The 20,516-nt window shown below is 48.1% G+C and overlaps 1 protein-coding gene across 2 annotated transcripts in view; it reads left to right on the top strand.

Moving 5' to 3' along the window:
• CFAP74 (cilia and flagella associated protein 74) overlaps window positions 1–19,432 on the top strand; it is a 1,279,283-nt gene extending 1,259,851 nt beyond the window's left edge. For both annotated transcript variants that reach the window (XM_086921531.1, XM_086921532.1), the window contains exon 40: window positions 18,767–19,432. In XM_086921531.1, the coding sequence (XP_086777657.1) occupies window positions 18,767–18,865 (99 nt within the window). In that variant the 3' untranslated portion in view covers window positions 18,866–19,432. The remainder of the gene's footprint in view (window positions 1–18,766) is intronic.
• Window positions 19,433–20,516: the final 1,084 nt, after the last annotated feature.

Below are 20,516 nucleotides of genomic sequence, written 5' to 3'. Positions count from 1 at the left end.
TTTTGGCTCTGTAAACCAATAAGGGTCTCTACGACTTCCCTGCACGATATACAGATGTGGGTTTCATACAATGTGCAATGTCCGCAGTTTTGGGCGCTGGAGTTTCCTAGACGGCTCTTGCTCTGAAACACTTTTCATCTTGAGTGGAGCTTAGGCCTCCTGTACACCCTTCTGCCCATGCCATTCTTGCCTAGATTTTTCCAAAATGTCAAGAACCACTTGTCCCAAGTGATCCTTGTGGCTCTGTACTCGGCACAGAGAGTCTGTTATCCTGAGCTTCTGCAAATGAGCAACGATCCTCCGATCGGGGTGCCCCTTCAGGAGGATCTTCTATTGCAACAGCGGCGGAGGGTCGTCCGCCTGAACCTGTCAACTCTACGCCTTCTTGCGTGAAGATTGAGTGGTGATAGTTGACAGCTTTCAACCTTCCTCCTAAAGTCTACAGTGTTATCTTGGCAGCCAGGCGGCCCTCGACCCAGACTGTATACAGCTGCCGAGGGAACAAATTTGTATCATATTGTACATCAAAGTCTATTAACCCTCTGTCTGTTTCCCATTCTGATATGTTGCTTTTTATTTTGACCCTTGCCTAGCAGGGCTCTGCTCTGGGCACCCTGAAAGGGTATTTTTCTGCTTTGTCTGCCTTCCTACTATACCAACCCTCCTTCCTTAAATCATGCATTGTACATAGATTCCTGAAAGGCTTTGTACATATGTTTCCACCTGCCCCTTTCATTATGCGTCAATGAGGCCTTAATTTGATTCTCACCTTCCTCATGAGTGCTCCTTTCAACCCCTTGTATAATTGTCCTGTTCAGCTGCTCACCATGGAAAAAGCCTTTTTTGTTGCAATTACCTCTGCCAGAAGGGTGAGTGAGCTGCAGGCTTTATCATCCAAGCCTCCCTTCTTGACAATATATCCTGACAGGTTGGTGCTTCGCACTAGGGCCTCTTTCCTCCCTAAAGTGGTTAGACCTTTCCATGTGGGACAATCTGTCACCTTGCCCACTTTCTACGCTTCTCTGCATCCCTCTAAATAAAAGAAGTAACTCCACCGTTTAGACCCAAAAACAGCATTGGCGTTCTACCTTGACCACACAAAAGAGTTCCGGGTGGATGACCAACTCTTCATGGGGTACATTGGAGCGGAGAAGTGTCAGGCAGTGCAGAAGAAGATCATGTCGCAATGGGTAATCCTCTGCATCAAGATTTGTTACGCTCTGCGTATGAACCAGCCTCCTGAAGGATTAAGGGCTCATTCCACTGAAGCTAAGGCTGCTTCCACTGCATTAGCACATTGGGTTCCAGTGGTGGACATTTGCAAGACAGAAAAATGGGCATCAGCACATGTTTACCAAACATTACTGCCTAGACAGTCAAGTCTGCAGGGACAGCCATTTCGACTGTTCAGTACTGCAGGATTTTCTAGTATGAACTTGCCCACAGTCCCTTCTCCATGGATGGTATTGCTTGAGTATCTATTCAAAGGTAAGAAATCTGCGGCTAGATGTCTATCAGTTGATTAGTTACTTACCTTCAGTAATGCCTTATCTAGAAGAAACATGATCTACCTGCAGATTCCTCACTGACCCACCCATCCTCCCCACACTGAGGACAGGTTTCTAGGGTCAGGGCTGATCCCTTTCAGGGCCCTACTTTTCAAGCACAAAAGTGCCAGTACACTTCATCCCTGCGCTTCTGGCTTGGAAAGTCGTGAAAAGTAACTGACGTCGGTGTGCTGAGGTGGCGCCCATATAGGTGCTGTGGGCAGCACTTCTGGCACAGACGACGAAGCCACACAGAGCCCACTGACACCACCTACCAGTGTGCAGTGTTATTGCTTGAAGAAAATATTCTGGATCTAGTCTGACGCCTGGGAAATTCAAAGGTAAGGAATCTGTGGCTAGATCATGACTCTACCAGTTAAGGCGTTACTGTAGGTAAGTATCTTGTTCTTTACTCATGCTTGGAGTCACAGGCTCTGTGGTGTCCCGTGCAGTGAGGATTCAGCTTGGATAGAGGTGTTGTGCTTACAAATGTATAATTTACTCTCCATTGGGGGTCATAGGCTTGGTGGCAGCCTGTGCAGCCAGGAAGGTGTCCTGGATAGAGGTGTTCTGCTGTGATGTATGTATGATTTACTCATACTTTGGGTCGAAGCTTGGTGGCGACCTGTCCAGCAATGAGGTTGGTAAATAAAGGGGTTTTGCTTACGAATGTATGATTTTCGCACACTTGAGTTCATAGGCTCGATGGTGTCCCGTACAGCATTGAAGGTGGTCTGGATAGAGGTGTTCTGATTACATATGTATGATTTACTCACACTTGGGGTTAAGGGCTGTTTGTCTTTTGCAGCGATGAGGGAACTGTGGCTTCTGTTGATTGGAACAACGATGTCACAGGCATTGCAATGTCCGTAAATCAGTTTTGTATTCTTTGTACACCCCTTTTGGAGCATATCGCACAATGTCAGATTTATCAGTGGAATGGCATTGCTGTTTTATCGCGTGAAATCTTACTGCACTTTCCCCACAATGACAATATACTTTACTAGTGACTCCACCTTTTATCTGGCTAAAAGGTTAATGCATTCATTCATGTTTAACTTTGCCAGATATTACATACAACAAATTATTGCTCACTGTGGCTATCACGCCTGATGAATGCCTTAATGCCTTCAACATGAATGCAATATTTCTTGAATAAAGTAGTGTGTTCTTTTAAATCAGACCTGCTCAGTCCAGCATTAATGTTTCACTAAGTGGCAGATGTTGTGGCCAAGTTACAGGAGCTGAAAGTAGTGGCCGGACAGCCGAAGCTGTCTTCAAGGCATACGGAGGTCAGCTCAGATGGAATTAAAAGGGTAGAGTCTTTGTTTTTCGAAAGCGGGTGTGTCTTATTTTAGACTTATTTGTGGCTTTCGCCAGAATTTCATGAGAAAGTCTCACTTACAGAAACATCTTTGGGACTCTGGTACTTGACCGAATGACCTGTGGCAGTCAGTCGTGCCTGTATCCAGGAGAGACAGATACTGAGCTCTGAAATCAGGATCAGCAGAATTCTCCACAATTACAAGTCTCGTTTCTTGGAGGGAAAGTGTTACCATGGGAGTTCCATTTGACGTGCTATTGCGAATGGAATGTCCAGAAAGTCGTAATCTTTCTGGACATTCCCAAACACTTGCAGTGCCCGTTTCACACTTCCAACCTTGCAGCTAGTTTATTTATGTTTAGGTGATAATTCAAGTGTATGGGAGAAAACCACAAGCACTTCCATTTTTTCAGACGGGATCTGTTTTTCTTCATTATTTAAAAAAATAAAATGCAATTACTTAAACTGAGGCCCTGATTATAACCTCGTCGCCAAATTCCAGTTCTACATGCTATGCCTCATTTTCGAGTTGAAAGTGGGGAATTGAACGTATTTACCACTCCAGGTAAAGACCTCACCCAGGGGTAATGGTAGTTACGGGGTGTGGAAAAAACCGCACCATATTCCGTATAACTTGAAAATCACAGCCTCCGAACGGATTGTCCACTAGCACCTCATTCCTCTTGATTCAAGAACTTAAGAATGCTCGCACTTCAGGTGCGACATGCTTCATTTCAATTTGGTGATTTTATTATGCTGTTTTCTCTTCACATTTTGTAAAAGGACTTTAGGATTTAAACATTGTAGCAGGTGAATTGGGGGCATGCCTGCAAAGTACTCTTAAGATCACTGCATGTGATATTTGGGGTTTGTCTGCTCACAGAAGTGCTTTGACGCCTCATCAGAGGTGCTAAGCGCTTTATAAATGCAATTACAATCTAATTCAATACAGGAATTGAACACCTCTCAGTGCGTGATTTGAGCCGGTGGTTTCCTGTGCTCGGCACCGGCGCTTAATTGTCTTCACGGTCGCTTAGGACAGTCTGCCACATGGTGGCGCTGTCTGTCTAATTTATAAATGAGCACTAGAACTGTTTTAAATTAATTCAATATACATTAAAAATGGCAAATTCCTACCGCCCAAGCCAATCATATAGCTTTGGAGGCCTAAAATAATCTCGAATGTCAAAATTGTAGGAGTGTGATGCTTTGTAATTGTGTTGATACTGTCATTGGGATCACTGGCTGGGGCAATGGGCAGTGCAAGTTGCAGTGGGGTCCTGGAACGTATGTATTTTTTTTTCATATAAACTAAGCCCTGACACCTGTCTCAATCTGCTCTTGAAACCAGGGGTTTGAGAGCAAGGTATTCACTTGGCTTGCACCAAGACATAACTTTTCTCCCCAGAGGGCGAGGGGTCTCCTCTGAGTAGGAACGGTCTAATTCCTTAGACTTGAAGAACTGGGAAACCCATATGACTCAGTCTGCTACATAGGTATCAAAAAATAAAATAAAACATGTACTCGATTTAAGAGGGAAACCAGATCATCCTGACAAACCTATTCTATGATTTAAAAAACAAATGGAAAATGGGCACCCTCTCTCGACCCATCAAGGCCCTCCCATAGCAGCAGGATCTGTCGGAGATATTGTCAAGTTGGCATCAGCTGTGGTGTCTCAGTGTTATCAGTGCTGTCTTATGTGTCCTAGTTTGATGCCTTCCTTTAAATACCTGCCATGAAGATGCCTATGAAGCAATTGTTGACACAGGGGCAGCTCCTCCGCTATGGCGGAGGAGCGTCACTCCACTGCTTTCCCTCAGTGCGAGAAACCAAAACATAAAATGGTAATAGCTTTTAGTTATCACTATTTAATGTTTGCTTTGCAGGCGGACAGCTGGGCAGGGCTGCTCTGCTCTCCGAGCAGGGCAGGGCAGGGCAGGAGTGGTTTGCCCTCTCCTGAGTGCTCAAAGACTGTTTGGTCGGCCCCCATGGGCGCTCCATACTAATTGAGATTGGCTTAGGAGAGGGAGCCTGGCTGCCTGCTTCCTGTCGGAGGCAGGAGAGCAGGAAAGCAGGAGCAGTGAAGACGCGGGACCAGGTGGAAAGGTAGGTGTTAGACCTGTCTGGCCTTTTGCGTAGTTCCTCCAATTTATTATTTATTTTGTCCCCTTTTTGCCCCTCATGCCTTTGTATTTTTTGTGTCCACTAGGTTTTATGGTGTTGCTCTGGGGGATAGGTGCTCTTTTACCTTCATAATTTTTCACCTCAGTCCCAGGTGCCTTTCCTGACAGGTATTCACTGAGAGTCACAAAATGGTGGCTACCAACTGTCCCAACTGCCATATCCTAGAATGCCCCATAGGTTAACATTAGGCCTTCCAGAACTTTCTGGACCCTACTGGACCCTGTGTGGACAGGCTATATAAGGGCAGAGGTCAGGAAGCCATTTAGTGCAGCCCAGTTAAGTAGAGGAGAGAGGCAGTGGTGTGAGGAGGAGGACGCACTAGAAGGAGTTAGTTGGTCTGTGGGATTGACAATCTCTTCCAGAAGACGTTCCCCCTCTTGCCCCTGACCAAACCCTCTCATTGGTCCTTGCTTCCTGAGGGAATCGGTACTGCCGTGGCTGAGGACCCCTGAGCCCCCCTTGACTCACACGTTCCCTGTGCTAATCAGGGAAAGCCTTCTTTCCCCTTCCCTTTCTTGGCGTGGGAATTTCTCACCGGAAAACCAGAAGAGAAAGATGGAGTAAATTACTGTAACCGGCGCTGCTAGGTATCCCCTGAGGCAGTGGCAAGTGGTGGAGTTGGTGTCGCTGAGCTGCAGCGCTCGAGCTGTGAAAGCACTGATCCCTTGCGCAGGCCCAGTGGTGCGGCGGACGGAAGTAAAGGAGCCGGCGGTCTACTAATAACCGGCGCAGGCTCCGTAGCAATCATCGGACCTCCGTGTAAGGGAGGCGGCGCCAAGCGGGAACACTGATCTCCCACGCAGGCGCTTCAGCAACCCCAGAGAGTGTTCGGCGAGGTTCGCGCCCGATTGCCAGACCGGCTTCCTCAGTTCTGCCCCTCAGTTTCTGTCGAGCGAAGGGAGCGCCGGAAAGTGTGCCAAAGAACCGGGAGGAGAGAGTGTCGAAGCCTAAACATAGCGCTAACCTTCGTTTGTGCCCAAGTAAGGTGGAGAACCTGGGGGAGGGGTGTATAGTGTCTGGGAAGGAGTTCGACCCGACCCCAACCTCGGGAGTAGCTGCCGAGGCCTCCTCTCCTTCTCCCATCGGTAGCTGAGTTACTACCTGACTGCCCTGATTAGAGTGAGAGCCGCTAAAAGGCTCAGTGGAGCGAGTGAAGCAGGAAGACACCTCCAGGCTGGGAAAGAAGCCTGAGACTCTGTGGGAATCGAATTGTGGGAGGTGTACCTACTGGGTCTTTCTTACAGGGGAGGAAGGGAGAAAGACATTGGGACCTTATACTGTGCCTAATTGTAAAAGAGTGGTATTAGAGCTGCTCAAGTGATTAAAAGTTAACAGCTGCAAACCGGGGTTTGTTCCCCATATCGTGAAGGAGGTAATCACCCGGGGTCTAAAGACTTGGCAATTTCTGAGATGTTAACCTGTGAGGGGTGAAGTGTAAAAGTGGAATAACCCTCTTGGCGAATCCAGGAACCCCTAAGCCTGGGTGTATATTGTAACGGAAAAGGGAGTGTGTTAATTGTCTAAGGAGAAGGTGGTTCCCAGATTCATTCTCTGTAAAAAGATTGAACACTGCTCCATGGGAACCATTGTGATGTGTCGTTAAGCTGGAAAGCTGAATAGTGAAATAATTTGGCAACTTTGGAGAAATTAATAATTTCCCTGTTTGAACATATTGTATTGAAATGCGCTAACTGAAGATAAATAGTAGACAAAAGAGCAAAGTATATTTTTATAAAACAGCTCATATTTTTACACAAAGTTTGGTGTAGCGTCATTTTTGAGTGGAATTGCTTGATGTTACTGCTGGGTGGCTTGCAACCTTTACACATGTGCCTCTGTTAATATTGTCTTACCCTAGGCCAGGCTACCCTAGGTGACCTGACAACATTAGGTTCCAACAAATTGGTGTCTAGCGGTGGGATGTTGACTGTGGTTGTGACTACTCTGCAGTAATTGAGTGTAATCCACTAACCTACACCTGGAGTTTTCTCCTAGCGGCCCTCCTAATTTTTACTTTTGCTTTTTCCAAATTTGTTCCTGGTGGTGGGGTGAGGTAGCTTCAGGTTGCCCTTGTAACTCTATTCTTCTTGTGTGTGTAACCTTGAATTGCCTTTTGCAAAATGGAATTTGCGCTGGAAGAACTGGACACTTACTCTGTGGCCCAACTAAAAGATTTCTGCCAACAAATGGGGGTGTTTTTTAAGCGTGGTGCCAAGAAGGGGGAACTGCAGACCAGTTTAAGGGCTTGGGTGGAAGCACACAGAGAAGGGAAGGAGGAGGATGAAGGGACAGACCGGGACACGGTCATAGAGATAGATGGATTATTCCACTCAGAGGTGGAAAACCTACTCCCAGGACCAGTGTCCTACTCTAGGAGGGGCAGTAGTGTCTCCGGGGGAAGCTTGACCGAAGCAGAGCTCACTGACAGGAGGGAAATTAGGCAATTAAAATGGGAGTTGGCCAGGCTAGAACAGGAGAGGGAAGAGCGGAGGATGGCTCATGAATTCAAACTGAAGGAGTTAGAACTCCAAGCCCTGCAACGGGGACCTTCTCCTACTCTGAATGGTGGCAGCGAATCCAGAGAACCAGCCAGGGAGTCCAGACCCTATTTGCCTGAGGACCTAATTGCTAGCTACAGTCAAAGGGATGATATAGCCAAATGGTTGGCTGCCTATGAGGTCTCCTTAAGAGCCCATGGGGTGCAGGAGAAGCACTCGGGGGGTGGTTTGTACAAGTACATGCCTCCTACTGTTCGGGACACCTTGCTAGCCTTAGAATCAGAGGAGCAGACCAACTACCCCACCATGAAGCTAGCATTGGTCAGGAAATTTGGGTTAACCCCAGAGAAGTATCGCCAGAAATTCAGGGGGAGCCACAAGTTAAGCACCCAGAACTGGGTGGACTTCCTAGATTATGCAAGGAAGGCATTGGAGGGCTGGGTACAGGGCAGTGAGGTGAGGGATTATGAGGGGTTGTATGATCTTTTTTTGAAAGAGCATCTACTCGAGAAATGTTTTCCCGAGCTGCGCCAACACCTGGTGGACAGCAAGCTGACCAACCCCCGGAAGCTTGCAGAGGAGGCGGACATCTGGGCAAGTACCCGGGTGTCCTCAAAGGGGACTGGAGGGGAATCCCAAAAGGCCGGACAGGGCGCCCCTCAGAAGAAGTAGGGGGGAGATAAAAAGCGGGAGTTCTCTAAAGGTCCCCAAAACAATTTTCAGGGAAAGGGAACAGGTTTCATCCCTAAGGCTAACCCGCCCAGAAACCCTCATCCTGGCCAAAGCCAGCAGCCAAGGGTTGTCCACTGTTTTGAGTGTGGTGGTGTTGCACATTATAAGGGAGATGTCAGATGCCCAAAGAGACCACCCCCTCCCACCGGAGGAAAAACCCCAGGAGTAGCTAGTGTAGCGCTTGGGGAGGAGTTGCCCTTAGATAAGGGGGGTGAGTGGGCGGGTGTCACCTTAGTGTCCCTGGGAGAACGGGAGATGGTTCCTAAGATCCAGGTGCCCCCAAATACTGCTAAGTATGGGCAATGGATCACCATCAATGGCCAGAGAGGGGAGGCTCTGAGAGATACAGGAGCCAGTATGACTATGGTGAGAAGTCAACTGGTGTCTCCAGAGCAGGTGGTTCCCAATGTACTCCACCCCGCCGCGATGGCTGATGGCAGAATGGGCCACTATCCCGTGGCTGAGGTTCCCTTTGAGTGGGAAGGGGTTGCAGGTTCACTTCGAGTTGCCGTAAGCCCTGCCGTGCCAGTTGATTGTCTGCGGGGAATGATATGGAGCACAACGCTTGGAGAGAGGTGGAATACCGGACGCACTCTGCGATGCTGGGTACACCTGACTGGGCCTGTGTGAGCAGAAGGTCTGCGACTGCCCGGAGAGGGAGTTCGCCTGGGTTGGAGCCTGGAACGATGACCCAACCCGCTGCCAAAAAGGGACAGACCCGAAGGCAGGAAGAGCCTGCTTCAGCTTCCATACCCCATGTGACAGATCGGCCACCTGCGGTGGTGGACCAGGAGTCCGTGGAGGGGGAAGTAGTCTCTCTGGAGGACCTACCCATCCCTGCTGAGTGGCATGTGGAGGGAGGGCCTACCAGAGAGGAGTTCTGTAAGGGCCAGAAGGAGTGCCCTACCCTTGAGGGACTGAGGCGACAGGCTGAAGCCCAGGCAGCAGGGGACGTTGCGGGACACTACCATATTTACTGGGAGGATGGACTCCTCTACAGTGAACCCAAGGTACCCTTACCTGGTTCATCAAGGGCCTTGGTAGTCCCGCAACGATACCAAGCCTTTCTGCTGGAATTGGCTCATGCAATACCCTTGGCAGGACACTTAGGTCAGGACAAGACCTTTGCTCGGCTTGTCCCCCACTTTTACTGGCCTCAGATGAAAGTGGCGTCCAACACCTACTGTCGGACATGTGTATCCTGCCAGGCCAGTGGGAAAACAGGGATGAAGCTGAAAGCTCCCCTGGAACCACTTCCAGTCGTTAGCACCCCCTTTGAAAGGTTGGGCATCGACATTGTAGGGCCCTTGGATCCACCAACAACAGCTGGTCACAGGTTCATCCTGGTTCTGGTGGATCATGCCACACGGTACCCAGAGGCAATTCCTCTGAGGACTGTCACTGCACCTGTGGTGGCTAAGGCCCTAATGGGGATCTTTACCCGAGTGGGTTTCCCCAAGGAAGTTGTGTCTGACAGGGGGACCAACTTTATGTCAGCGTACATGCGGGCAATGTGGAAGGAGTGTGGAGTGACCTATCGGTTCACCACACCCTATCACCCCCAGTCGAATGGACTGGTCGAGAGGTTCAACAAGACCTTGAAGGGCATGATCAGAAGTCTGCCTGAAAGCCTGCGGAGGAAATGGGACGTCCTCCTACCCTGTTTGTTATTCTCCTACAGGGAAGTGCCACAGAAGGGAGTGGGCTTCAGCCCCTTTGAGCTTCTGTATGGGCACCCTGTACGCGGTCCTCTCAGCCTGGTGAAGGATGGATGGGAAAAGTCTCCCAGGAAACCCCCCCAGGATGTGGTGAGCTACATGCTGGCCTTCAGGAGCCAAATGGCGAAGTTGTGGAAGCAAGCTTCTGACAACTTGGAGGCCAGCCAGGCAGTGATGAAAGAGTGGTATGACCACAATGCTCACTCGGTGGAGTTGGAGCCTGGCCAGAAAGTGTGGGTGATGGAGCCTGGAGAGCTTAGTGCCCTCTAGGATTGCTGGGCAGGCCCCTTTGAGGTGTTGGAGAAGAAGGGTAAGGCCACATACCTGGTGGACCTTAAGACCCCACGACAGCCCCTGCGGGTGCTTCATGCCAACCGACTCAAACCCCACCATGAGAGGCCCGAGGTCATCTTAATGATGGTGACTGATGGGGGAGAGGAAGCGGAAAGTGAACCTCTCCCAGACTTGTTCTCGTCTCAAGAAAAGGATGGGTTTGTGGAGGGAGTGATTCTCTCTCCCGCCCTAACTCCTGAACAGCGGGAAGACTGTCGCCAGATACTGGAGCAGTACTCTACGTTGTTCTCCCTTGTCCCGGGAAGGACTCACCTGTGTACCCATGATGTGGACACAGGGGACAGCCCACCAGTGAAGTCAAAGACCTACAGGCTGTCCGACAAGGTGAAGGCCAGCATCCATGGTGAGGTTGCCAAGATGCTGGAGCTAGGAGTTATAGAACCTTCCAGCAGCCCCTGGTCTAGTCCGGTGGTTCTAGTGCCAAAAGCCGCTCCACCGGGCACCACTCCAGAACTGAGGTTCTGTGTGGATTACCGGGGACTGAACTCAGTTACAAAAACTGATGGCCATCCGATCCCTAGGGCGGATGAATTAATTGACCGGCTAGGAGCTGCCCAATACCTAAGTACTTCTGACCTCACTTCAGGGTACTGGCAGATCTCCTTGACAGATGGAGCAAAGGAAAGGTCAGCCTTCTCCACGCCTGAGGGACACTTCCAATTTTGTGCGATGCCCTTTGGGCTCAAAAATGCCCCTGCCACTTTTCAGCGGCTGTGAATCAGGTCCTCTCCGGAATGGAGGGTTTCTCCGCTGCTTATCTGGATGACATTGCTGTCTTCAGTAGCAGCTGGGAGGACCATTTGCAACATTTGCAAGCAGTTCTCCAGGCCCTGAAACAAGCTGGATTGACAATCAAGGCCAGCAAATGTCAGATTGGGCAGGGGTCGGTTGTGTATCTTGGACACTTGGTGGGTAGGGGAACAGTGCAGCCCCTGCAGGCAAAGATTGAGGCAATCATGGCCTGGGAACCCCCCAAGACACAGACTGAGGTCCAAGCTTTCCTAGGCCTCACAGGCTACTACCGTCGCTTTGTGAAGGGGTATGGCACTATTGTAGCGCCCCTCACAGAGCTCCCCTCAAACAAAAAACCTCGACGGGTAGTTTGGACGGAGGCTTGTCAGCAAGCTTTTGAAAAACTGAAGCAGGAAATGTGTGCAGCACCGGTCCTGAGGGCTCCAGACTTCTCCAAGGAGTTCATTGTCCAGACAGATACATCAGAACATGGCATTGGGGCAGTGTTATCGCAACTGAATGAAGAGGGCCTGGATCTGCCTGTGGTTTTCTTATCCAGGAGACTGCTTCCCTGGGAACAGAAGTGGAGTGCAATTGAGAGGGAAGCTTTTGCAGTGATGTGGGCTCTGAAGAAGCTGCGGCCATACCTGTTTGGCTCGCACTTCCTGGTTCAGACTGACCACCGACCCCTTCGTTGGCTAATGCAGATGAAGGGGGAGAATCCCAAGTTGCTGAGATGGTCCATCTCCCTACAGGGAATGGGCTTCCGGGTGGAACATCGGCCTGGAGTGGACCACGCCAATGCAGACGGTCTCTCTAGGTATTTCCGCCTTAGTGATGAGGACTCCCAAGGGGTTGAGTAGTTCTCCCCACTTTCAGCTGGGGGGACGCGTGTTAGACCTGTCTGGCCTTTTGCGTAGTTCCTCCAATTTATTATTTATTTTGTCCCCTTTTTGCCCCTCATGCCTTTGTATTTTTTGTGTCCACTAGGTTTTATGGTGTTGGTCTGGGGGATAGGTGCTCTTTTACCTTCATAATTTTTCACCTCAGTCCCAGGTGCCTTTTCTGACAGGTATTCACTGAGAGTCACAAAATGGTGGCTACCAACTGTCCCAACTGCCATATCCTAGAATGCCCCATAGGTTAACATTAGGCCTTCCGAAACTTTCTGTACCCTACTGGACCCTGTGTGGACAGGCTATATAAGGGCAGAGGTCAGGAAGCCATTTAGTGCAGCCCAGTTAAGTAGAGGAGAGAGGCAGTGGTGTGAGGAGGAGGACGCACTAGAAGGAGTTAGTTGGTCTGTGGGATTGACAATCTCTTCCAGAAGACGTTCCCCCTCTTGCCCCTGACCAAACCCTCTCATTGGTCCTTGCTTCCTGAGGGAATCGGTACTGCCGTGGCTGAGGACCCCTGAGCCCCCCTTGACTCACACGTTCCCTGTGCTAATCAGGGAAAGCCTTCTTTCCCCTTCCCTTTCTTGGCGTGGGAATTCCTCACCGGAAAACCAGAAGAGAAAGATGGAGTAAATTACTGTAACCGGCGCTGCTAGGTATCCCCTGAGGCAGTGGCAAGTGGTGGAGTTGGTGTCGCTGAGCTGCAGCGCTCGAGCTGTGAAAGCGCTGATCCCTTGCGCAGGCCCAGTGGTGCGGCGGACGGAAGTAAAGGAGCCGGCGGTCTGCTAATAACCGGCGCAGGCTCCGTAGCAATCATCGGACCTCCGTGTAAGGGAGGCGGCGCCAAGCGGGACACTGATCTCCCGCGCAGGCGCTTCAGCAACCCCAGAGAGTGTTCGGCGAGGTTCGCGCCCGATTGCCAGACCGGCTTCCTCAGTTCTGCCCCTCAGTTTCTGTTGAGCGAAGGGAGCGCCGGAAAGTGTGCCAAAGAACCAGCAGGAGAGAGTGTCGAAGCCTGGACATAGCGCTAACCTTCGTTTGTGCCCAAGTAAGGTGGAGAACCTGGGGTAGGGGTGTATAGTGTCTGGGGAGGAGTTCGACCCGACCCCAACCTCGGGAGTAGCTGCCGAGTCCTCCTCTCCTTCTCCCATCGGTAGCTGAGTTACTACCTGACTGCCCTGATTAGAGAGAGAGCCGCTAAAAGGCTCAGTGGAGCGAGTGAAGCAGGAAGACACCTCCAGGCTGGGAAAGAAGCCTGAGACTCTGTGGGAATCGAATTGTGGGAGGTGTACCTACTGGGTCTTTCTTACAGGGGAGGAAGGGAGAAAGACATTGGGACCTTATCCTGTGCCTAATTGTAAAAGAGTGGTATTAGAGCTGCTCAAGTTATTAAAAGTTAACAGCTGCAAACCGGGGTTTGTTCCCCATATTGTGAAGGAGGTAATCACCCGGGGTCTAAAGACTTGGCAATTTCTGAGATGTTAACCTGTGAGGGGTGAAGTGTAAAAGTGGAATAACCCTCTTGGCGAATCCAGGAACCCCTAAGCCTGGGTGTATATTGTAACAGAAAAGGGAGTGTGTTAATTGTCTAAGGAGAAGGTGGTTCCCAGATTCATTCACTGTAAAAAGATTGAACACTGCTCCATGGGAACCATTGTGATGTGTCGTTAAGCTGGAAAGCTGAATAGTGAAATAATTTGGCAACTTTGGAGAAATTAATAATTTCCCTGTTTGAACATATTGTATTGAAATGCGCTAACTGAAGATAAATAGTAGACAAAAGAGCAAAGTATATTTTTATAAAACAGCTCATATTTTTACACAAAGTTTTGGTTTAACATCATTTTTGAGTGGAATTGCTTGATGTTACTGCTGGGTGGCTTGCAACCTTTACACATTTGCCTCTGTTAATATTGTCTTACCCTAGGCCAGGCTACCCTAGGTGACCTGACAACATTAGGTTCCAACAGTAGGTATTTAAAAAAATGTTTTTATTATGACCCCCCTCCTCCCCACGCAAACCCCTCCCTCCCCCCGCACCCCTCCCTCCCCCCGCACCCCCTCCCAGCACGACTATCTCACCTGTAAAGGGAGCCACCATAGCTTCCTTTACTGATGTGAAGTTTATCAAGCAGACACCATGTATAAATCATCCACTCTGCAAACTTTTTGTTTAGAGAAGGCAAACTCTTAAAGCATATCTTTGTTTTCTCTGGATACTAAGTAAATGGCCCGATGCAATAGTTTTTCCCCTACCTGTTTTGGGCATGAAAAGCATGGCACACACGGGCAGGGTAAAATGAGTGACTCTTGTCCAACCACCATTTGGTCGTGACAGCTGTCTCTGTGACCCAGTGCTGCCCTGGTGGATGGACCGCAGGGTCAGGAGTTACAAACTGTGGAGCCAGCAGAGGCTTTGACAATAGAAATCCAGCACTTCCCCTAAGTGAAAATAGAATAGGGGAATCGTGGGTTTGATGGAGTGGGAGTACCGCCAGTTTATGATGTTCCTGCCACTCTTCCAACCCCTAAAGGTGGCTCAGAATAGTTAAAGCAGGTTCTTTAGGAAGGTTTTCAATTTCGAAAATGCAATTCAACCAGGAGAGTACACAGTTGGTTCTGTGGCACGATCCATGGTGATACCAACAAGTGTGAGGTTCTGGCATTGAAATGTTTGTCATCAGTAAATAAATAATAGCTTCAGTTAAATCACTTGGTGTTCAGATAAGTCTTATTTTTCTTTTCTTAAATTCAGTAGACTAATGTGTTTGTTCAAATGCACTAAACGCTTCTGCGCTAAAAAAAAAGTACAGGAGTGTGAGATCAGTAAGATTGTGCAGAAGCAATGGTGCTTTGGCTTGGGTGAAACAGAGAAGAATGTTGACACACACACAAATTCGGCTGGGGAGGACCAGGTAGGGGTGGATACATTTAATTGATTGCTGAATTTGACGCACAAGTTTGATGCCTATGTCAAGAAGTAATCCACCTCCTTTGAGTACAGGCGGATCCCTTTTCAACTGAAAATAACATGTCTTCATTTTATTGCTTTGAGCGTTTCTAAAGTATGGGTCATTGGAAAAGGCACTGTTAAACTCTTGGTGTTGTCTTCTAGTCACCCCTTAAAATTACAGGCTTTAAGCAAATGTCTGACACAGCGCCATCAGGTTTGTCTTTGTTATCTGGGGCAGACGTTTACACAACTCCAAGCCTGCAGTGACTACCCCTTTATGAACCGCCTAGGCCAATCAGAAATGCCAAGCCAAACTACATCGCAAAGCCCATGTGACTGGGTAAGGTCGGACGGAATGTCCTGGACCAGGTCCAGCTCTCAAAGACGTTTCTGTGGCCATTCTTTATCACATTTGAAGTCTTTGGGTAATATGAGTAAGAAACATAAAAAGCCCAATTGAGACTAGGCCCCAGCCTGCCTCTCACCTCAGGGAAGCTCAAGGGCATCAGCGTGACTCTTGGTCTCATTCCCAAAGCCGATCCCCTTTGGAGCCCATTACGTCCCTTGTTCTGAGCCAGCCCAAATTTCTGGGCCCACCTGCAATGCCACAGCAAATACAGGAGTTAAGTGAAGCCATGGAACAGCGAGGACCTCTGCATTACAATCTGCTATGTATTGGCCTAGAAACAGCCCCTATGAGGTTTGTATGCTCATTATACTAGTGCCAAGGCTGCTACTACGGTGTTAGCATGCCTGGTCTGAATATTTGCCCAGCTGCTACGTGGGCATTGCTCGACATGTTAATAAAGCACTACTGTCTGGACAGCTGGGTCTGGCGAGAAGGGCTCTTTGCCCCCTTGGCCCTGCAGGACTTTTTGGTTTGAGTCAGTCCACAGAGCCACCACCTGGGAGGTAGTGCTTTGGCATCTATTCAAAAGGTGAGGAATCTGCGGTTAAAAATATCTATCAGAAGAACAAGATACTTACCTTTCGTAGTGCTCTTTCTGGTAGAGTCTCTTTATAAATACAGATTCCTCACTGACACTCCCATCCTATCAGTCTGTGAACTGCACTCTGTTCCAACTTGAAAGGTCCCAAATTCTAGAGATCTGCACACTGGTTCACACCAATCTATTGTTTGGCTCTACATCTGAGAGAACGGATGGTCCAGAAAGCAACTGATGTTAGCAAGCATTGGTAGGGCTTATATGCGACTCTTCACATCACTTCCAGAAAGCGAAACAATGTCAGCGCAGAGCCGTACAACACCACCTAGCAGTTTACAGGGGTACTGCTTAAAAAATTCCAAATCCAGTTTGACACCTGGGAATATTCAAAAGGTGAGGAATCAAGAGTTAGACAGAGTATCAGCCAGAAAGAGCGTTACCGAAGATAAGTAACTTGTCCGTCAGATGCCATTTTCACTCGTAGTTGGGCACTCAGTGTAGGAGTGCGCACCCATTCACCATGCACGCAGCATTCCTATCCCAAAACTGACTAATTTTTCTGGATACAATTGTACATTGTATTTCAATTTCCTTGTAAATTAACGACCCCATTTACCACCTGCATGTGCCACAATAGAGTAGGGCATCAGAGGCAGGATAAGCTGTGGACAGGCAGGGGATAGAGCATTCTGAGCTGTTCGTTCCATAGTAGATGGTCAGGCAGGGACCGTGCAGTTCTTGGAGCCCGAGCGTCAAGCGATTTACTCGCCATATTTAGTAGCCTGTAAAATTCGGCACCCTGTACATCTTTGTGCGTAACCAAGACCAGTTATTATCAGGCAGAGCTGTATCCCACCTGGGGATGCCAACTACCCCAGAGCCCACCCAAACTTATAATTGGGTGCCAAGTAGGAAACTATTTCCATTTCTATAGAGTTCATGTCCACTTCTTACTACACCACTTATTATTATTGGAGACTATACCGGTCAAGGACTGACCAGGAATTCAGCCCATAACATGCAATGTTCTCTTTGCTAATAGTACCATCTTTCTATGTAGATGGGAATCCTGGGTACGCTATCCCTGGATTGAAAAGTAGTCAGAAATATATGTAGGTGTTTGTAAAATGACAGGTTTCTCGCTGTGCCCAATGTTAATGCATGTATGAAGTATTCTCCATTAAATCTGTGTTGGCAACCATTGGTGGCCTAGTTATAGCTTTAGATTTAATGCTGGCTTGGAGATGAGCAGATGGATACACTGGGCAGCGCTTCTGAGCTTCAGGAACTGGCTCTGCCATGGATGCCATTACCACCAGCCCATTACTGTCACGAGTACTAACACTTACACAATTAGGACCTCGGATTTAAGGGGGGGGGGAGACAATAGGGACGGAATGAACCATTCTGGCTGTTTTACTACCTCTGAATCCAGGTGTTACGGGTAGACTGGGTCCTTTACTGCATGTGGATTCTGATCCTAGGGCAGGGGTCTTCAAACTGGGGGGCGGGCCCCCCTAAAGAGGCCTCAAGTGATTCCAAGAGGGGTGGTGGGGGGGGGGGGGGCATGCTCTGGCCAAATGAACCATTATGCTGATAACAGTGCTTTGTTTTCAGCAGAAAAAAAAGAGCACCAGTAAGCGGCTTTGTAATCGGCCACCTTAACCAACTTTTCTCATTTATTTCCTGGCTGGGAAGGGACTTCACACCACCCCTATTTCTAATAATTACACTGTGGATACTTTTACAGTTAGTAAGGCCTGTCTGACCAGAATAGCATGTTTGTCAGTCATGTATTTGATTGCATTTATGAAACGGTAACAGAACTTAACTGCTATGGTTAAATAAGTATAGACATAAACAGTGCCAGTTTAATAGAATAATGGTAAAAAAAAATGGAGGGGGGCAGGTGATTTTTTTTTCGTGGGATGGGGGGAGTAGCGCAGCGTAAAAAAAAGTTTGAAGACCAACCCCTAGGGTGATCAGCCTGCTCTGAGCAGCTGAACAGTGTCAGCGGACCCGCAGTGGGACATGAAAAAGCACACGATTAAACGGCCTGCTGTTCTTGCACCCATCAATTCGAGGAGGCAGATTTACAAGCCCCTTGCGACACATTTGCGCCGTCACGTTGTAAAGCACTGTGCCAGGTTTCATGTGGGCGTTCTGTCGCAGGAAAGCCCAGTAAAACTGACGCAGTGAAATCTACAAGATTTCACTGAGTCAATTTTACGACGCCGCTGCGTCAAACCCTTATGCTGCAGGCATAAGGATTGATGCACCACGTTAAGTATGGGTGGCCCCTGTGTATTGCTGGAGTTGCGTCACGCTTGCGACATGACTCCAGCAATGCACCTCCCTTATGCCACAAGATGCGACACACATCTACCTATCCTTGCGCCAAGGTGCGCCGCATTGTAAATGCGACGCATGCGTGGTGGCGCAAGGGGAGAATTGCGTGTTGCATCTATTCTGGCGCATCCCTGCTGATTTGCAGAGATGCGCCAAACATTGTAAATATGCCCCGTGGCTCGGTAGTACCGTACCACTCGTAATTGGCTGGGGCAGTATCCCCTCGAGCCATTATGTTCGCGGAGTGCATTTAGAGAAATTATATTGTTATTTAATTATTTGGATATTCGTTATTGTGAAGTCTTGCAAGCACCTGGCGGTGCCTTCAGAGAGCGCTTGACGTTTGTGATCCTTTGAACTGTTCGGTATGGTAGCACTAACGGTTGGTAATTGCGCCTTGTTCGCAAATGCAGCTTCATTGCAAGTCCAGCCCATTTCAGGGCCGTTTAACGTCCTCCACAATCTGCCCGCAGATACCACAGACACGCCAGCCCCTGGGTGCTGACATCAACTCGTTTTTCTCTTTCAGCCGAATCACCCTCTGACGGTCACCGCCGAGCTGACATTGAAAGGCGACATCACCGAGAAGTACCGCATCCTTATCACGGCGCTGGTGGTGTCCACGTGAAGACCCTGCAAGCGACGTGACTGTCTGCAGCTGGGCCAGGGAGCAAGCCAACACAACGTTTATTGCACATTTTTTGTAAATAAAAACATAGCGCTAACACAAGTAACATCAATGAAAAATATGAAACACAATCCTTTAATATGGTATTTGTCTGCATTCAGAATAAAAAAGAGAATGTTGAATGTATTTGATTGTAGATTGAATTAATATAAGATGTACATACCCCTCCCTACATGTCCATAGGCATTAAAGCGCTTTGAAGACACGAGCTGCTGGAGAATTCATGAAATAAGAAACCAAAAATTGGTAAAGCCTGTCCCATCCCTTAAAGAAAATTACATATTTTATTCCTCCTGTTCTCTGGAATTTCCTTCACTTCTGCTAAAGCGTCGTTATAACATAACCTATCATCTCGGCTGATATATTCTGTACTGTGAAACAATTTGCGCTGTGTAGAACGTGCACCACTAGAACTGCAACATTTGCAACATAAAATGCTCCTAAACCTTTTTAGAAACTATGCGGACCACTCTAGGTCGTAGAAAATAAAATGTGGTTGTTACCTGGGTTAGTCGTATCCATTTCTTTTTCTCTAATTAAGCCAAATAGTTTGCATTGTCTCCAGTGCCGTGATTAGCAATCATTCATTAGTTTAATAAGAACATATAAGAATTGAATTGCTTATTGTGTTTATGACTTGTCCTGATCCACATCTGATGAATACTAATATTTATAATCTGCTTTCTGCTGGAGGGTAGTGTCCAGGTAGGGGGCTCTTAGGGGAATGAAACAGAGGGGCCCCAAAACACGTCTCATAATTTAGAAATGTATCAGAATGCGATTCATCGCTCTATTTATACTATTTTATTTGCATATATGTAGATAAAATGTAGAACTGCCTGGGGACAGTGCCCACCTCAATGGGCTCTATGAGTGTATTGTGTTAGTTTAAAAATATACAATTCACTCCTTAAGGAAATAGAGGCTTTGTCTGGCCACAATGCCCTTTATTCCATGGACAACATTACAGATTAACATCCTTGTTATTCTAAAAGCGAGAAGTTGACTTTTTCTTTTCCGTGCATGGAGGGATATACAGTAAATTGACGACAGAAATCAGAGAAGTACATTCTACCAGGTCCAGAGTGTAAACAAGGATAATAAATTATGATTTAATGTCTGATGTACCCAGAAATCTATTGACGAGCCCAAAAATATCTGTAGTTATTGTTTCAGCGTCCTCTACCTGGTTACAGATCTTTGGATGAAACTCAAAACTCAGTTTTCACACATTCTATTATTCACTATAATACTATCTGTTTGGATCCCTGGGAATATCTCTGATATCGATGCAAGTTTACCTAGGATTTGAGAGCCAGTGAGTGATCAGCTTGAACAGCAAATCTCTGGTCTGATCTATCTATGTGCTGACCCAAACCAAGTGGCTAGATGGAGCCACCTGTCTCGGGCCTCAGGAAACCTCAGTCTCCATATCATCTGTGAGTCAGACATTCTCATGACCCTTGCAGTCTTCTTGTATTGCAGATACTCTTCAACAAGGAAGAGACATTGTATGATCGTTTACCTAATTGTAGGATACCCACAGATGGCTCCATAGTGGATGGCAGATTCTGCAGCATAGCTGTTTCTC

This window comes from Lissotriton vulgaris, chromosome 5, assembly GCF_964263255.1.
Source record: "Lissotriton vulgaris chromosome 5, aLisVul1.2, whole genome shotgun sequence".
In the NCBI taxonomy this organism is placed as follows: Eukaryota; Metazoa; Chordata; class Amphibia; order Caudata; family Salamandridae; genus Lissotriton; species Lissotriton vulgaris.
Note: the sequence above shows the minus strand (reverse complement) of the source record. Positions and strands in the feature narration are given on the sequence as shown.